Source organism: the organism of the source record quoted next, unplaced genomic scaffold (assembly GCF_019419815.1).
Source record: "Pyrus x bretschneideri cultivar Hongxiangsu unplaced genomic scaffold, Pyrus_bretschneideri_v1 Contig23, whole genome shotgun sequence".
In the NCBI taxonomy this organism is placed as follows: Eukaryota; Viridiplantae; Streptophyta; class Magnoliopsida; order Rosales; family Rosaceae; genus Pyrus; species Pyrus x bretschneideri.
The window spans coordinates 2,158,399-2,176,798 of NW_025999535.1; the positions used below are offsets into that span (position 1 = coordinate 2,158,399).

Here is an 18,400-nt window from a genome sequence, read left to right on the forward strand (position 1 = left end):
TCGACAACTCTTAATTCAATTTTAAGTCCCTTGACTCATTTAAAATGTTACAATTCTCTTGAATTGTCAAATATGTTCGATTTTACATCAAATTAAAAATGATTTCCATTTGTTTTTATTGGTGGAAAACTAACAAAATGTATGATAAATTTGAAAACTGAAGATAAGTTTTGCACACTTTTAAAGAACTAAGGAAGATAAACAACTAAAACTAAAAATCGAGAGGGCAAAATGGGAAAATGACACAAGCCTAAAACCTAACTGACAGTGTCCGGCACGCGCACACTGAGCGAGTGACAGAAGAAAGGTAAGTAGGTTTAACTGGAGCACGGAAAATCCAGTGAGACGGGGACGGGTCTTGGTATTTGGGAATGGGAACAAAGGCCGTTTTCAAGCGCGTGGGTTTCAGTTAAATTTTGACCTTTTTCACCTTTCGGTAAAAATGGAGCACACTTTCAACACTGTAACAAAGTTTTATGTGAATAAAATGTTAATTCTAGTACTCACAGTAGTGGTCACTACTATTAATTAATTTCTTTTTATTTTTACTTTTATTTGGGAATAAGTACCTATTAATTTCTTTCTCTCTTTTTTAGAGTTCATATATTTATGAGGATGAATTCCAGACTCGTATTATACATAACATGTCTTGGGTTTATTTGCTAAAGTTGATGAATCACATGATAATGAGCATGATGAGGTTGAAATGAATATTGAGTTTTTTAGCCCATAGAGTAATCGATTGATATGATGAAACCACCAACTAATCTCATTTTAATGGAAAAAAGTGAGTGTCTGTCATCCTATTCCCATGCCATGATATTCCTCCATAGTCCTTACACATACAACAAAGAATACCAATGTAGTCGTTTAGGTTAAATCCATAGATGAGATATCGACAATTAAACAGAAAGAACATTTGCGTTCTACAAAGCATTCATGAAGCGCAACATAAAAAAATCATCTTCAACTCAAAATAAATTGACAGGGTGAGTAAAAACTTTAGCTCACATGATATTGAATGAGATTTGGTTGTTTTTGTTTTGGTTTGTTGGAATTTAAATTATATACTTCCGGAAATTTAATTTGTATTACAAAAACGTGTATGTACAAAAATGGGTTGTTGTTGGTCAATAAATTGCACCATCTCTGCATACGCAAGTCTGAATTCTGATCTATCAGACTCTACCATAAGTACAATTACTTCCTACTTTTTCCCTGTATTGGCACTTTAAGTTGTGGGGGTTTCCATGCCCTATTAATTTATTCAATTTTTACTTCTCGGTTACTTTTTCAAATTACAGTTTAACACATGGATTGAAATTTTTTGTTTTTTGGGAGTTTAATGAGTTATTTTTTTCACAATGAGACTGCGATTTAAAGATCAAGTTCTACAACTCCTCATATTTAACGAGTCAAACAATATTATAATTCTAATTGAACAAACATAGTTGACACTAGATCATTCATTTTTCACCAACTAGATAAGAAAAATTTCATGACATAGGTACACCATTACCAGGACATTCCTTGTCAATGATATGAATATGTATCAATATTTGTCCATACAACATTATATTATTTACACAAAATACGACAAAAATAATGTAGTCGTGTCATCTAAATTGCTTTCCAGCTTGGAGGCAACATTGACCTTGATTGCATGGAGAAGACTTGAGGATATTGTAGGTTAGAAGTTGCCCTCACGAATCAATTTGTTTTTTCCTATTCTGGTGCAACCATATGACCCTAAAGATTGGTGAAAAAAAAAGAGCAAAAATTTAAAATTATTTGTTCGTTTGTGTAGGCAAAACGTTAGATTAGAAGCAAGCAACAGAAAAAGAAATTTAGGTTTTTAGCTAAAATATTTTTAAGATTAGTATAACTTCTCATCTTGCTCATGAAAATTAAATTAAAATCAGTAGAAGTAGTCCAGGAATTTATATACCGTCAATTATTTTGATTTTTCTATGAAAAATCTCCATTACATTGAAAAACAAGTGATGAGGTTGATTGAACAAAAATACTATCAATTTAACAGAAATTTTTTCATAAAATGGTCAAAATGATTAATAATAGACAAACTAAATGACTACTTTTATAAATCTTCAATCTCAAAGTTAAGAAAGTATGACAATTTTAAAAATCTTTTTGAAAAAAAAAAACCAATTTTTTTTTTAAAGTAAACAGAAGATGTTCAATTTCTTCCATTTTATTCACAAGTAATGAGTATCCATCACATCTCGCACTTCTTTTTTTCTTTATCCAGTACAAACAAAATATATTAAAAAATTAAGCTTTACAGTAGTGATTTTCTCCTCTACTTTTATCCACTCATAACTTCTTGATTTATCTTATTTTTTTATTGAAAAAGATTTGTCAACAAGTTTGATGTCAAACTAACTTGACGCCTCCGAAACTAGGTCAGCTCTTCCTACAAAAAAAAAAAAAATCACAAAGTAGTTATCTTATGAATGCTTTCAACTCTTTTACGAAATAAACTTACAATACACGAAATATCATTGTAGTAATATTTTACATTAATCACGCACTATCATGCGTATTTATTAATTTCTAACTTACAAAATTTATGATTAGCTTAATATTACTAGTGAAGTTCATGCTAAATAACCAACAATTTTATAAAGTCAAAACCAACATTTAATTTCCATAATCTTACCTGATTACCAAGATCACTCAATCCAGAAACTTCCAAGCTTGCCAATTGAGAAATTTGGGGATGAAAAGAACTGAAACCTGCAAACGTGTGGGGTTACTTAGTAGGTGTCAACAAAATCACCCTAAATTTGTACCTGCCTGCTCTCCGTGTGATGGGGAGAATTAGACAAAGAAGAATGTAGGAAATTGCAGCCAAAAAATGTGAATAAGGAAAGAAAGTGAGAGGCCAACCTTCTTTTGGATTGTGGGCAAAACACAGTGTCTTTATCACCCCCATCAGCAGTTTTTGTGCCCACTTGCAATTTGGGGGACCAAAAAATTTTCAACTGATAAGAAACAAGAACAAGACAGAGATCTTCTCAGCAATACAACTTTAATCGGGAAAGAAGACGGGTTTTATGCCCATGCTTACAAAAGTATATGCGCAGGTACATGTTCGATCTTTTCATCAATGCATGACTGGAAGTCAACTGAGGACTAATGGAAGGGTTCTTGGCATAAAGATTCGATCTTTTTCATACGACAACATTTTTTTGTGTGGTAAAGAAAACTCTTTGCTTGTGTTATCAGTAATAATGATGTGGGATTGTTTAAAATGAGGGAAGATGGCGAATGTTACCTGAATGATTGAGGAGGTGAAACGGGGTTGGAATTCCTAATAATTTTGTGTTTCAGTAACGACACTTTGTGTTTGTAGGATTTCCTGTTTACAGAGCGTCGAAATTAGATTCAATTATAAAGTGACGTGTGAAAATACGCAAGGAAACCATATCATAGAATGTTACCTTATGTAACAGTGCAGTAAATCTGATTCAGATGTCCTCAGCTGAGCATGTAACAGTAAATTATCAGAAGGGAAAGGCCACCCTTCAATAGAAATTAAGGCCGGTGTATGAATGAGAATGTGGCAACAGCTCCTCTACCTCGATTCTGGAACTGGAACAACTCATGCTTTTTTTTATTCGGCTTCGGTTAATGGACTCAACCTCTGCCAGGAATACGCCGTAGACTGGCCTATGATCTGAGAATCTCGACTCCCCACGAACATAAGATAATTGATGGAGGCCTCTTCCATACCATAATATACGATCACACCTTCACATGCAGATAGCAGATTTAGATTTTCATAAATGCACAAAAAACGAAATGTTTTACTAAATGCCTGATAACTTTTCCATGTTTAATTACTCTCGAAAAGAATTCTACTAGAGATTTGTTATTACCATGCTGGAGTTCTTCGCTTCTCCTTGGTGTGCCTATCATCACCTGCATACCGATCTGAATTATTTAAATACTTGTAAGTCGGAGGGAAATATATCCTCCCTTCATTCCAACCCTCAAAAACGCGTCCTCTTCTTTGCTCTATTCGTAGCTGAGAGTATAAACCATTAAAATTTCAGATACAAGCCATTCGAAAGCAAGTCAAAAAAGACCACAACTCTTTTTTTTCTTTCCTTTTCTTTTTGGGCCCATGGGGGTACACAAGACTAACACATTTGAAAGAAAAGCACAATGCTTGTAGTGGAATAGGTAGCACACCTGGTCATTCTCTAACAATGCCCTCCAGTTGCGCATCTCAACAAGAGCTTTTGCAGAGCGGTAAGAAAGGGCAATGCGATAATTCAAATCCCCAAGCCAAATAATTCGACTGCACAAGGAAAATAATATTTGAACTTATTCACTCTAAGGCTAGTTTCTTAAAAATTATCAACTTCAAAGAGAAAGAACAGCAAGACTTAGTACATAAAGAAACTCGACAAAAGGGGTACTTACTCATGCTCTAGTATAGTTTGAGGAGAGTTTTCGTCTCCCATGCCATGAACCCAGGGAAACCTTGTCTTTCTAAGGATCTCCATGACATCAGAATTCCTACGAAGTTCATCTCCTTCCTTCTGCCCCGAGGTCAGATGAGTACAGATGAAGCAAAAGCTTGTTTGATGCAAAGACATGCTAATTGAAATTGAACCCTGGAAAATTCAAGAGAATGAAATTGCTGCGTCTACTAGAAATTCAACATATATACCATAGGAAACTATTATACCTTATTTCCGAGATAGCCCATTAATCCTCTTCCAACACAAGACACTTTCAAATTGCGAACATCATCTCGCAGATCACTTTTTACCCACACTGTCAAAAATATACCAACCATTTGTTTGCTGGCAACTAAGCAGTATCTCGAGTGGCCTAGCTGTCTATCTCTATCCTCCATTGAGAAAGACCCACTGTTGGACATTGGTGAATAATGTGTCACAACAGGTGAATCACCAGGTACATTCTCATCATCAGAGGAACCCCATCTGTAATTGGGATCATAATCACTTGGTCTGTGCCCAAACATAACCTGATCACAAACGCTGAATCGCCTATCATGTCTGGGTTGTGGCATTGACATGTCATTGTCCATTCTCATGCTGCGGCTCAAGGATTGGAAGGACCTGCGGTGAAAGAAAGAGGAAGCCTTCTGCCTAGTTGATCCCTCAAAGTCCGCGTCTAATTCTACAATCGGATCAGAAACTGGTGAAGGTGTATGGCAAGTACCGCTTGTTCCAGGAAGATTATTTAGAGTCTTCCTTATAAGAGCTAGCCACTTTTTAGCAGGCCCGATGTCTTCCGTGCCTAAAACATTGCCGGCATTCAAAGGAACTATTTCTTGAAACCTGGAAACCAAAAGGATTGATGAGGATTATATTACCACACAAAAACTTTGCACAGATTAGAGGGAACATATCTATATATGCAAGAACATACCCAAGAACATAGATATCAGCAGGAAGAGAGGTATGAAGCCAATCTTCGAGATTCAAACAACTTGGAGGAGATTTTCCAGCCACGTTCCATGTAGCTACAAAGATCCTGTGCCCCGTTGAACACCAATACATATTAGAAACGAAGAAAACTTGGCCTGAAAATTTTGGATTAAATCTAATCATCCACAAAGAAGAAGTGCTTAATTACATGACAATTCTAGTTTCATTTCATACCTATAATTATGTACATCTGTAACTTGTGATGCTTCCATATCAATCTTACCCCGCCGGATTCTATCCGAATGCCTCTTGCTCAACCTTTCTGTGGATTTAATTGGGGTTTAAGAGGGGATTAGTAAAAAATTAGAGAACTGGCCATAAAATTAGGAGATTCTAAACAAAAAATATGATTGTCTTCTTATGCTAAGAATTTTGTGGTCCAAAGCAAAAACTGAACCTGTTTTACTTTTCTTGGTTGTGCATGCCTCTCTCTCTGAATAGTTGTTCCTCCACTCTCCATCACCACCTGAAAAAGATAGCCCCATAAAGTTGTTAAAGCTGAGCTTTTTCCACTGTTGATACATTCAGATGATTCAAAAACCACCGCAAGAAAACAAAAACAAAACAATAAGAACAATTTTCAAGTTACAAAATAAATGAAGAAAATATTAATATTAATAATAATTAAAAGAAATTGTTTCAGAAAAAGAGGAAGAAAACAAATGGCTGATCTTGAAGCTGCAGAGTCCATTAAAATCTGAAACTTTTTGTACCCAAAATTGCAGTGATGCAGATTAGAGCAATGCAAGAGTGTTCAGAGCATAGAAGAATCTAAAAATGCAGAGAAATCCCATTTTTCATCTTGATTAAAATTCAGGATTCCCAAATCAGAAAGCCCAAATTTTTTATAGAATCCAAATCAATGCATGTATGTGACAATGACCTCCATAAACGGCGTCGTCTGCATCGAAGTCCTCGGCTTTGCTCTTGATGTTGAACCATTTTTTAACCAGTGTCTTGGGCCATGAAAGCTTCACAAAATAGCACCAAAAAAAGTCAGCAATCTCAGAACAAAAATGCAGAAAAAAAATTGGAAAAGTGGTGGCAATTTTTCAAACCTTGCTTTTCTTGCAATTCTCATCTGTCATTGTTTCACTGCTTCATAAATGGATATCTGTACGTACAGCAATGAATGCGGATGGAGAAAGAAGAAGAATACCAACAAAATCAAAACCCAGGAAGAAAAATTGGCTCAAAAGCTCTGGTTTTTTTCAGGGAAACAATGGGAAAAGCTCACTGATTTGCTTAGAAGAAGAAGAGAACAAAAATGGGTAGTGGGAAAATCCCCTGTTTTCTCAAGCAATGAAGGGAACCCAAGTGGGCATTTTATTTTCCCGGCTTCCAAACAGAAAGCTAAAAATCCAAAATAACCCACTGGGTACTTTTCTCCTGCACTCCCTCTTCTGCGTTTGGAAGGAGAGAAAACAGAGGAAACTCAAAGCGGAAGAAACAGAGAAGGACACAGCCCTTCTAAGGATAAATCAAGACAATGCAGGATTCATAGAGAGAGAGAGAGAGAGTGAGTGAGAATGTGGGAGTTGTCTGTGAGAAAAACCTCGTTATGGGTACAGAGCAAACAAAGTATCGAATTTTGAAGAGAGAATAAAGTGGAGTGGTACAAGAGTGAGAGAGAGAGAGAGAGGTTGGCTCTCTTTGTCGAGAGGCTTTTTACCCCAAAATCCAAGGCCGACTCAGCCCTTTGCTTGGGGACTTGGGAAGGGGGCACTCAGGCTGTGGCTTTAGAGATATTTTTTAGTGTGACCGGTAAATAGGATGGTACACCACATATTATTATATAAATAATAAAATATGTGTATTAAAAAGTTAATAACTTAAAAAATAAATTTTTCCACAATTCTTATTAAACCATGTGATGTATCATTTACGTTTCGTCACAATTAAAATTTTCTCGTGACTTTGGATTATATTTGGTCACCCACCCACACCCAAATTCCCTACAATGCCCCTCTGCCAAGCTTTCTCTCTCTAAATTCTTCCCTTTCTCTCTCTAAGTTAGGTTTGATCTAAACCCTAGCAGTTAAAGAACCCAACAAAATAAATAAATAAAAGAGCATAATGCATTTGGGAGTTCGTTACAACTCATGACACAACTCTGATTGGTTTGAATTACTCCAAATTGCCAGTGATACCGTCCGATTTTATATTCCGGTTGTAAGATTTTTTTTTTTTTTTTTCACTTTTCTGTTTGACTTGTGAATATTTTTTTAATTCAACGATGTATATTTACACTAAAGGTGAAACATTTGGACTAAATAACACAGTGAACTAGTCAACGAAAATCAAACCGAATATCTCTCACTTATAAGTAAAAAAAAATTCACTGACATTAAGTGATACTTGTGAATCATATGTGGTTGTGTTTTCACAATTGGTAAGAATGTTTGGAAGACTATTTTTTTAAGGTCAAGAATGTTGCCCCCAATGTGGGTTTTGTGCTTGCTTTGAGACAGCCATAGCCACAAGTTTTTATAGGGTTTCATAGAGGGTGTATTTTTGTAAAACAAAAAGAGGGTTTCTTCTCCAATGGATGTTCATTTCTTAGGTCTGGGAGATTGGAAGAATGTTTGTGGTCCAACTTAAGAAGCATTGCATATTTCTCCTCAAAACCTTCAATGGTTTGCTTTTTAGTTGAACACTAGGTTACATTGCCATGCCAAATTGAGGCCTTTTGTACTCCATCAAGACTTGTGTCCATGAGGACCAAGGCATTTGTCCCAATTTTGGGGTTTCAATTTGGGTAATTTCAACTTGCTAATCTGCAAGCTCACATTTCATTTTTTGGATGAATGTAAAGTTTGTGTCTTGAAAAATACCCCTTTCATAAAAAGACTCGTTTACACAAATATAAGATGAGAGATTTGTGTTTTTTAGGGATAGAGAGTTATTCGATTCTTTTCTATGGATGGAAAAAGAAATCCTGATATAGATATAGTGTTCAATTGAGTGGTAGCTATTGTCATTGAATGATTCTCTTTGAATGAATTCGATTTGTTGATCGTACTCCTCAGGCTAAGTGTTTCACGTGTTAGCTAGTCCCCTGATCTGCGTAAACCAATGTTCTAAAAAACGGCCTAAACGGCCGTCTAGGCGCTAGGCGGTGGTGACCCGAGGCGTTTTCTTGCAAATCGGTTGGGCTCTAGGGCGGCCGCCTAGGTGGGTGAGGCGGCCCTAGGCGGTGACTAGGCAGGCTAGGCAGTGCTAGGCGGCTAGGAGGCTAGGAGGTTTTTTTTTTTTTTTTTTTTTTTTTGAAATTAAAAAAAAAAAATCCTATCTACATTACTATATGTCCTTATTTTCCTCCTATTTTGCATTTTGTGTGGTTTAAAATTGGGAACTTATTGTACATGTGTTATCCTACAATGCTCCTCACTATGGTTCTATGACATATATGCTTAATGTGTTTTTAAATTTTGGACTTGTTGGATACTCTTTTTGCATTTTATTATTCTTTTATTATCTTATCCATGGATTTCATACAAATTTAATTTTTTTTGTAAGTGTCAATATGCACTTATTTACAAGATATACAAGAAATTTACCTAAATCCGCCTAGGCCGCCTAGGAGCCCGCCTTGACCCTGCCTAGCCTGCCTAGGTGTTAGGCACCAGCCCACCGCCTAATTAGTACCTAGCATTTTTTAGAACCTTAGCGTAAACCAAAAATGAACACTCATCGTTTACGGCTTGGACTACTAGGGTATCTAATCACATTCGTTCCCATGCTTTCACACTCCAGCGAGGAAAACGGGGCCTGCTCAAATGTTGAATAGTATACCTCAGTCATGATGTCTCACAATATATAGACCCCATTGCTGGTAAGTTTCGAGGTACCAATTGAATATGGTTCTCATTGTATTGTATTTGTGCCAACAGATCACAAGTATACAAGACACAAATCAAATTAACCAGTCAATATTTCAGATTATACACAAAGACACAAGACAGAAGCCAAACTAGTTCACTAGTTCACATAAAGGTAGGATCTGTTAGGCCATTTGAGGGTCCCTAATCGTAGCTTAACTCATTAATCTACAACCCACGCGATCTCCTAAGTTTTCGCACGTATCGATTATCATTGTTTTATGCCTAAGCTTGAACAAAGTAATTTCTTGGATTAAGCTGTCTGGGCTTGATTTCTTAATTGACTAATCCTCAACACACATGCATGCTACATGTGGGAGACTGTGTCTTCTTCCCCTATTAAAGTACTTAATGTTCATATTTTAAGGTTATTTGCAATCGATTGATTAGCATATTGTTTAATGTGTTTAAGGACTAACTAAACTATTAAGCTAGACAGCTAAACACACCAATGAAAAATACAGAATCTTCATTTCCCAAATGCCAAATGGGAATCCCTCACAAAACCCCATTGAATCCACTAGTCTAGTGAAACTACCCTCATAGACAACCAGTCCAAATATATGTTGTCAACGACTTGTCTAAAACACATAGAGCTGTCGTACAAAAGGCTCACTTTTCTACCAGCATGGCATTTGGCAAAATGTCTTTCATGTATAGTCATAAATAGAGGTATGACTGTGACATTGTGTTTGGCCGGTGTTGAGTCTCACACTAAAAAGTACCACGTCAACCTGTTTTGTATGGGTGATTGCTTATACGTAGCCTCACTAGTTACTAGTTCTATTGAGATCAATGTAGTGCCGAAACTAGGTCGTGACAAATGGTATACTAGAGCCAACCTGAGCACATAATTTCGTCGATATCGAGTCTCACATCGAAAAAGTACTAAGTCAACCTAGGCTATATATATAAGCGATTGCATGTAGTCTCACTAGTGATTGATATTGAGATCGATGCGCTGCCAATATGCCAACTGATTCATGATATATGGTATCAAAGCCAATCCGAGCGTTTGCAGGTGTTGAGTCTCACATCTAATTAGTACTGGGTCAACCTAAGTTGTATAAGTGATTTCATGTAGTCTCATTAGTGACTAGTTACTATTAGGATCGATACATTGACGAAATGACAAATAGATTGTGACAGATAATATCAGAGCTAACCCGGACATGCATAATTCACTATGGTGAGAAACTGAGTAGAACCGTAAACGTTGGCTAATGCATATCACGATGGCAGCACCCTGGGATAGTACAAGAAGTATGAGAAAGAGCAAATGCTAAACTTATGAAAGAGTTATGGGCAAAAGGCCATGAAAGAAGACACAGACTACCCTACAACTCGATCGAATTCTTTTCTTTTTACTGCTGGAGAACTGTTTCTTTTCTTTGACTCACAAAAATATTTCATCAAATTAGTGCGATCAAAGAGGACACCATATAATTGGATTCGATTAATGATTTTATAAATGTGGATATATGACTTGTACCTATCCTTTGGCAAAACGCTACGTAGAACATCCGTCCGCAACTTCATATTATTAGAGGAAAACTTAGGCAAATTGAACATGAAATCGATGGACACTCTCCCCTCTCTTCCTTTGTGGGTACTTCACGGCCGGCTGATGTAAAATGTAATTGCTCGCTCTCATGTCCCACCATAATTAGTCATCAAATTTTGGTTAGGGATAGTGGTTTTCTATTAAATTATCAAAGAGACGGGCTAAAAGTTCACTTCCAACAATACTGATATTGTTCCCAATTTGTTAATTACCACCTGCACAATCCGACAAATGTGAGATTTGATCATAAAAGGTCTTGATATTAGTTGACGTGAGATTAGGATATTTAAACTCTTTTTTTTCCCTCATCGTGCTGATGTGTGTGAACATTTCACACTCTTGTTTTCTCATTCTCTTTAATTTGTTTGGCAAATACCGCATAAACTGATGATAATGAATTTTACTTTAGAAGTTACAATTGTTTCTTTAATTTAGAAAAAGAAAAAAGATGATGATTTTCTCACTCTGATCATGAATGTAAGATAAATACTCCACCGTTGAAGTTATTGGTTATGTATGAAAGATTATCTCTCGATATTATTATCCCAACTTTGATTCTGATTCGATAATGATTTTAAACTCTATGTTCACAACTAACACCCAATAAATCTGATGCTAAAGTGATAAAGAAAAGGAAAAACTCAGGACCTCCGGTGCTAGGGTTTTGAAAAACTCGTCCATGCTTGAAAATCAAACGAGTAAACATCATAGATAGACAAACGAGGCAGTCAAAGGGATGATCTTTGATTTGATTTGTACTTTGGGCAAAGTATATATCTTCTTCTCTTAGTTGAGAACATGATTTTCTTTCTGTTTCTTTTGCTTTTCTAGCTTTGAAAAACCTTCTTAAGGCACCCCCTCCATCCTCTCTTTTGCCTAGCTACACAGCTTCATAACCAAAAATTTGTGTCAAAATTTTGGCTTTTTTTTGTGTTTTTGTGGGTATCTTTTGTTGTCATTTTCTTTCCATCTGCCAAAAGAAAGAGAGATGTATTTCCAAAGCACACCTCTGGGTTTGGGCTTCAAGTACTTCTTGTGATGATGTGGCTTCTGATGTAGACTCTCTGTCCTTCGATTCTCCGACATGTAATTGTACATTTATTATACATTACATGACCACATGAACTTTATATCAAAAGTAAAACTAGCTAGTTCTTAAGCTAAAAAATTGTCCTCGTGTATACAAAGTATAAAGGCTTGAAGCTCAATCCACAAGCTTTCGCATATAGGTTTTCGTTGGCCCAAACACTTTCGTGGGAATTATCGGAGATATTCTTGAGTAGAAAAGCTTCCATACTACATTATTTGTCTGTTCAATCCTACACAAGAGTGGCGCATCGCATTAGGGTCGAAATCGGAAATGTGTGGGACTCAAATGTATGAGGCACTCATATATATTTCTTAGACAAACGAGTGACGTAGTACAAAAATCTTATTCAAGAATCTATCCGATAATTCGAGAAATATTAAGATCAATTAATTACTTAACTATTGCAAGCTGATTGTTATCTTTCTTACTTGCATACCTTATAAATAATGAAGGTTCGAAATCAGTCCGTGTGCACATGCTCAACTTAACCCTAGCACTCATTTACAACCAAATGAACCAGGTAGAATCATTTGCTCATCAGATTAGAAAGTTTGCTAACAAAGAGGCCCCTATTAGTCACAAGAGTGGCTCAAGGTTCTAGTAGTACAATGACAAATATTTTCACTCAAAAAGGAAGAACACATCACAAATAAAATACAAATTGACTTGTTGACATTGATGTGAAGTTTTTCACTTTTGGGTGGAAAAAGGGTAGTGCTATTCACATTTATTTTTACCTCCTCTACACCTTTGTTAAATTTTGTCCATTGTTCTTCTTCAATACATTTGATTCTACGGCAAAAAATTGAGAGAAGTATATGAAAAGTAAAAACGAGTGTGTGGATAGCACTACTAGTAGGGAAAAAAAAACCAAAAAAACAAAAAACAAAAACCACATGCATTGCATTAATTTTTCATCCACTTTAGTGTCCTGGCTAAGATCTTGTCACTGTCTTTGCTTCCCCTTTCATTTTCCTAGCTTTTATCACCATCCAATGATGCAATTCATGGTGTTTTTTGCTGCCCATCAAATCTTTGTGGTCTGTCCATTTCATCATTTATTTATTTTTGTCTTCCTTCCAACCTTAGCAATGTTGGCTTAATCTGCAGAACTGGCTCTAGACTTCTAGTTAGAAATGTAAATTGAATTTTACCTACAATTTGTTTTACCAATGTAGGCCTTAAGCCATAAAAGCTAGATACAGAAACCTGCAGAACTTAACATGTGAAGCAATCCAATGTACCATATGATAAATCCGGCATCAAAGCAGTTAGGGAATGATGTAATTTGAATTTTCACGACCACATATGTACAAGGATAATAATTTACAAGCATCAGAGTGCATATTGACATGTGCATATATATGTCATATGTCACGTGCTACAACAAAATATGTATAGTATTAGTTCATATTTAATACAAATGCATTTTAGCGTAAATACAAACATGATTGTAGATACTAGATCGACAAGTCCATTCTTCTCTAGTCAAATACAGATTAATCTTAAATCATCAAATCGACAAATTCAATTGTTAGATCGACATGTTCATTCTTCTCTAGTAAAATATAGATTAATCTTAGCCTATCAATTGGCAAATTCAGCTCCTCCATAGGTGTGTTCCAAAGGCAATCCAATCACTACTGTATTCTGTATCAACCCTTAATGATTAAGCAGGAATATGTATATATAGCTGAACAAGTAAAAGTAGTACATTTTTCAAATATTGTGTACAAATGCTAATAAATTGCTGGTTCGCTCTATGTTTACAAGTAAAAGGTAATTGGAGTAAAAAGTGATTTGTTACAAAAAGTAATTAGAAAAATAGTTCGCTCTATGTATATATCTGATTCGTCACCCTCCCTTGGCGCCCCCGTGATATCAACTTGTCCCTCCGCATGTGGCACTGGCGTGAGTGGGGTTGGTGGCGCGGGTGGTGAGGGGAGTGGACTAATTGCATCGGGCGGCAGCGGTATGATGTCTTCCGGTGGTGGTGGCGTGATAGGTTCAGGTGGTGGTGGTATGATTGGTTTTGGTGGTGGTGGCATGGTGGCATGATCGGCACAGTTGGCGGCGAAGGCAATGGTTTGATTGGTTTCGCTGGTGGCGCCGGCGGAGGTATGATTGGTACAGGTGTTGGTACTGGTACTGGTGGTGGTGGAGACGGTAGTGGTACGATAGGTGCCGGCTGCAACGGTGGTGGCATGATTGGTGGTGGTGGAGGGTTAATTGGAGAGGGAGATATTGGGGTGGGGGGTGGGTTGGCGTTATCTTCAAACAAGGCACATTAGGCACCGTCGTTCCGACTGAAGTTCCTTCGGCATTGTTGCAAGACGCAAAAATCATCTTATCCCCCACCGAAGACTTTATATCAATCTGATCCATCACAATATTAAAGCCACCCGAAATCTTATCGCAGTCGAACTTAATCACCTTCTGTAGCGGATGTCCCTTCGAAATTGATGTACGTCGCATCCCCCCACCACCGCCGATGACTGACTTTTGCAGTTCTTGTCCCCATTACAATAATATTGATCAATAACAATAGGGTTTTGAGCTCCATCAAGTTTGATCCTCTCAAACGTTATGTTTCTCGCGTACCCGGAGCCATCCTGCCACGTCTTGATCCTTGGCACCGTTTATAATTCTGGTGAACTACAATCTTTCACGTAGATATTGTCCACTTTCTCAGTAGTTCCATCTGCTCCTAAACTTCCAACACTGTTTGCGAGAGACAATTGAGGTTTATATCATGGACAACATCACAATGATTCATTGGTCGAATAATAAAACATACATGTTGCATTAACATGACAAGAGACTATTTTAGTCATTCGAATGTGTGGGGACATACCTAATTCCATGACCTGGTCCGCATGCAAATGTTGGTAATATAGAGAAAGGAGCACCCCGGTTGATTACAATACAATCGTCGCTTGTTCTGATAAATGAATCTCAAATGCTGACCTGGCTTGAGAAGGAGATGTCAATACTGTCAGTGTTGGGACTGTTTTCTGGCGCATGAATGTTCAAATGCAAGACATCCACATTGTCACAACCGTTTGTACCGATATGTGCTTGTGGGCTGTTCAAAAAAGTGAATCCGCTGAGCTTAAGGTTCAAACAGTTGTTGAACTCAAGTGCCTTTTGTGGTTTGCAGTTGTCGTTGTCCCCTAAGAGCTTGTGCGATCTTGCGTCGTATTAGGCTGTGCTCCACCATGTAGAACCCTGACCGTCGATCTTACCCAAGCCGTTGACCATGAGATTTTCAACATTAGAAGAACTTAGCCAGCTACCCGACCAACATTCTTTCCATGCACCACGGTTAGGTGCCAACCCGTTACCTAAAACTTGAATATGCAGACTTTTTGGCTTGCATGGACCTTCAAATTTAATAGGTTGCAACATGAACGTTTTGCCCTCTGGAACAAGAAGCGTCAGTACACCGTCATTATCACCGTTACATATGTCACCCCATGCCTTAACAAAAGCCAGGGAATCATCGGTTCGTCCGTCTCCAACATCACCGTATTTGGTTATGTCAAATATTTTTTGGCGCGATGCCAATAAACAGCGGCCTAGTGAGGAAGAAGAAAACTAAAATGCGAACGACTGTGTTGAACCGCATTGCTTTCAAAACAACAGAGAAGTGTCTCAGATGCTAGAAGAACACAAGGATTGTAAACACTAATTACAAAAATGCAGTGTTACTATATTTACTTGGAATGTTAGTTTTGTTCCTAAATACAATTGGTTTTGGTTAATTTCCATTGAAACTTGGTACGAAGGGAAATCCTCTTACCGTTAGGAATAGTTTCCTGCTGTATCCCGAACCCACCTATCAACCACAACCACGACAAGGCACCGGAGAGAGACGGTAATTAATTTGGAAGCATGAGTAAGAAACTAATATAAAGGAAAGCACTAATTAATTCTACCTTAAACCCCACAATCATGCAGGACGCATCCAGTCATCAGGTTGCTCGAAATTCGTAGGCATATTTTCATGTTACAATTGGAATTGGCTTTAGTTTACTTCTTGTAACTTGGATGTTCCATCAAGGAAATCAAAGTGTTAGGTTTCCTGTTCTTAACAATCTGTCCGACCAAGGCTTCGAAATCAAAGGTTTATTCATGGCCAATCCTCAAAATAACTATTACGAAAAGTGAGTCTAACTTTGTTCTAATGTGAGGGAACGCAGCTCCAGCTAGCTTGACTAAGCCAGGACTTTATATGTGTTTAAATGTTTCTATGGTTGGTCGTAGTTTTAACTAGTTTTAAAGACCTGTAGGTGTAGCAAGCAATTACCAAATAAGAATAGTATGAATTTATGCTTAATAAAAACGCAATTATAGAGTAAATACAATCGTAACTGTAAACTTTAGGTTGACGAATTTGTCATTGCTCAGTAAAGTGTATACCATTATGTGACGTCCCATACTAATGATATAATGAGGTTTAGACAAAACAATTTAAGCGTCTTTCTTTTATTGACACAGAACACCAGTGTACCCAGGCCATGTAAACCCTTTCTGACTATCGTGTCACTTTCTGAGCTTCTATCACCATTCTAATCCATATAATTGTTACTTGCTGCCCATCAAATCTTTGAGGTATTTGTCTATTTCATCATTTATTCATTTTTCGTCTTCCTTCCAACATTAGTAATGGTTTGCCTTCGTCTGCAGAACTAGTTTTAGTTGGAAAAGTAAATTGAATATTTACCTACCAATTATTTTACCAGATGCAAGTTACTCAAGTTAAAAGCATGTGATACACAAGTTAATCAAAAAATAGCTGATGCAACAAGAACCGTCATCAGTGGACAAAACAGGTAGTAGTTTATATGTAGATTAGCACTGCCAGAAGCTCCACTTCCGGTGTAGATGGTTGTTGGCCTCGTAGGCTCCGTCGCTGAACACTGTAGACAAGGCACGTTGGGCACCGTAGTGCCGACATAAGTCCCTTTGGCGTTGTTACAAGTCGCAAAAATCTTCATATCCCTCACCGCTGGCATTATATTAATCCTATCCATCACAATATTATGACAGCCACCTGAAACTTGATCGCAATCGAGTTTAATCGCCTCCTCCGTCGCAGAAGTGCCTTCAAAATCGATGTACGTCACATCCGCCACCACCACGGCCGACGACTGACTTTTGCAATTGTTTTCCCCATTACAATAGTACTGATCAATAATGATAGGATATTGAGCTCTGTCAAGTTTGATCCTCTCAAGCGTGATGTTCCTTGCATACCCGGAACCGCCTTGCCACGTCTTTATTCTTGCTCCGTTTGTAGTTCCAGTGAAACTACAATCTTTCACATATATGTTGTCCACTTTGTTACTAGCTCCATCTTCTCCCAAGCTTCCAACACTGCTTGCAAAATATGATAACATATACGGCATCACGATTGGCATTCGGCGATATTTATTTAACAATTAATGGAAGATAAGAGAACAGAGACATACCTAATTCCATGACATGGCTCGAGAAGGAGGTGTCAATACCGTCAGTGTTTGGACTGTCTTCAGGCGCATGTATGTTCAAATGCGATACATCTGTGTTGTCACAACTATTTATACCAATATGCACTTGCGGGTTGTTTAGAAAGGTGAGTCCGCTGACCTTGAGGTTTTGGCTATTCTGGAATTGCAGTGCCTTCTGTGGTTTGCAGTCGTTATCCCCCAACAGCTTGCGCAATCTCCCATCGTATTGGCTAGTGCTCCACCATGCAGCACCCTGGCCATCGATTTTTCCTGAGCCGTCAAGCAATAGGTTTTCGACGTTCAAAAAACTTAGCCAGTCCTCCGAATCGCATTCTTTCCATATGCAACACGCGCAGGTGCCAACAAATTTCCTAGAACTTGAAGGTGAATGTTCTGTGTATTGCATGGGCCTTCAAATTTTATATGTTGCAATAAGAACGTTTTCCCCTCCAGCACAATAAGTGTTGGTATGCCATTACTAGCTTCATTAATTCATTGACATAAATCTTTCCATGCATTCACAAAAGCTGGGGAATCATCCGTTCGCCCGTCTCCCACAGCACCGTACTTGGTTATTTCCAGTATTTTTTGGCTATGTGCGATGCCAATAAACAACAACAAAGCGAGGAAGAAGAAAATCAAAATGCAAACGAGTGTGTTGATCATCGACATTGTTTGCAAAACAACGAATAATTCCCAAAGATTTGAAACTATAGCTTTCTCAAAGCTAGAACATTAGAACATGTTGATCGTTGGAGTAAACAATACAGTGGTTCTACATGTGTTTATATACTAGTAAACTTACTTTTTTTGAGTAATATGTTCCTTAAATTACAATTGTTTTGGTTACTTCCCCATTAAAAATTAGTAGCAGAAGTTGTAGG

At 37.5% G+C, this 18,400-nt stretch overlaps 2 protein-coding genes across 2 annotated transcripts; both read right to left on the reverse strand.

The window, feature by feature from the left end:
* Positions 1-2,194: 2,194 nt before the first annotated feature.
* Positions 2,195-7,125, reverse strand: LOC103960109 (type I inositol polyphosphate 5-phosphatase 4-like). The gene is made up of 14 exons (XM_048585565.1): positions 6,548-7,125; positions 6,373-6,460; positions 5,887-5,955; positions 5,664-5,751; positions 5,431-5,535; positions 4,721-5,339; positions 4,453-4,646; positions 4,219-4,327; positions 3,903-4,051; positions 3,465-3,774; positions 3,299-3,382; positions 2,911-3,005; positions 2,681-2,757; positions 2,195-2,434 (listed from the first exon to the last, which is right to left on the reverse strand). The coding sequence occupies exons 1-10, from the start codon at positions 6,575-6,577 to the stop codon at positions 3,549-3,551; spliced, it is 1,677 nt and encodes a 558-aa protein (XP_048441522.1). The 5' UTR covers positions 6,578-7,125; the 3' UTR covers positions 2,195-2,434; positions 2,681-2,757; positions 2,911-3,005; positions 3,299-3,382; positions 3,465-3,548.
* A 9,640-nt stretch (positions 7,126-16,765) lies between these two features.
* On the reverse strand, positions 16,766-18,322 carry LOC103960146 (probable polygalacturonase At3g15720). Its single transcript, XM_048585559.1, has 2 exons — positions 17,499-18,322; positions 16,766-17,403 (listed from the first exon to the last, which is right to left on the reverse strand). The coding sequence occupies exons 1-2, from the start codon at positions 17,920-17,922 to the stop codon at positions 17,348-17,350; spliced, it is 480 nt and encodes a 159-aa protein (XP_048441516.1). The 5' UTR covers positions 17,923-18,322; the 3' UTR covers positions 16,766-17,347.
* Positions 18,323-18,400: the final 78 nt, after the last annotated feature.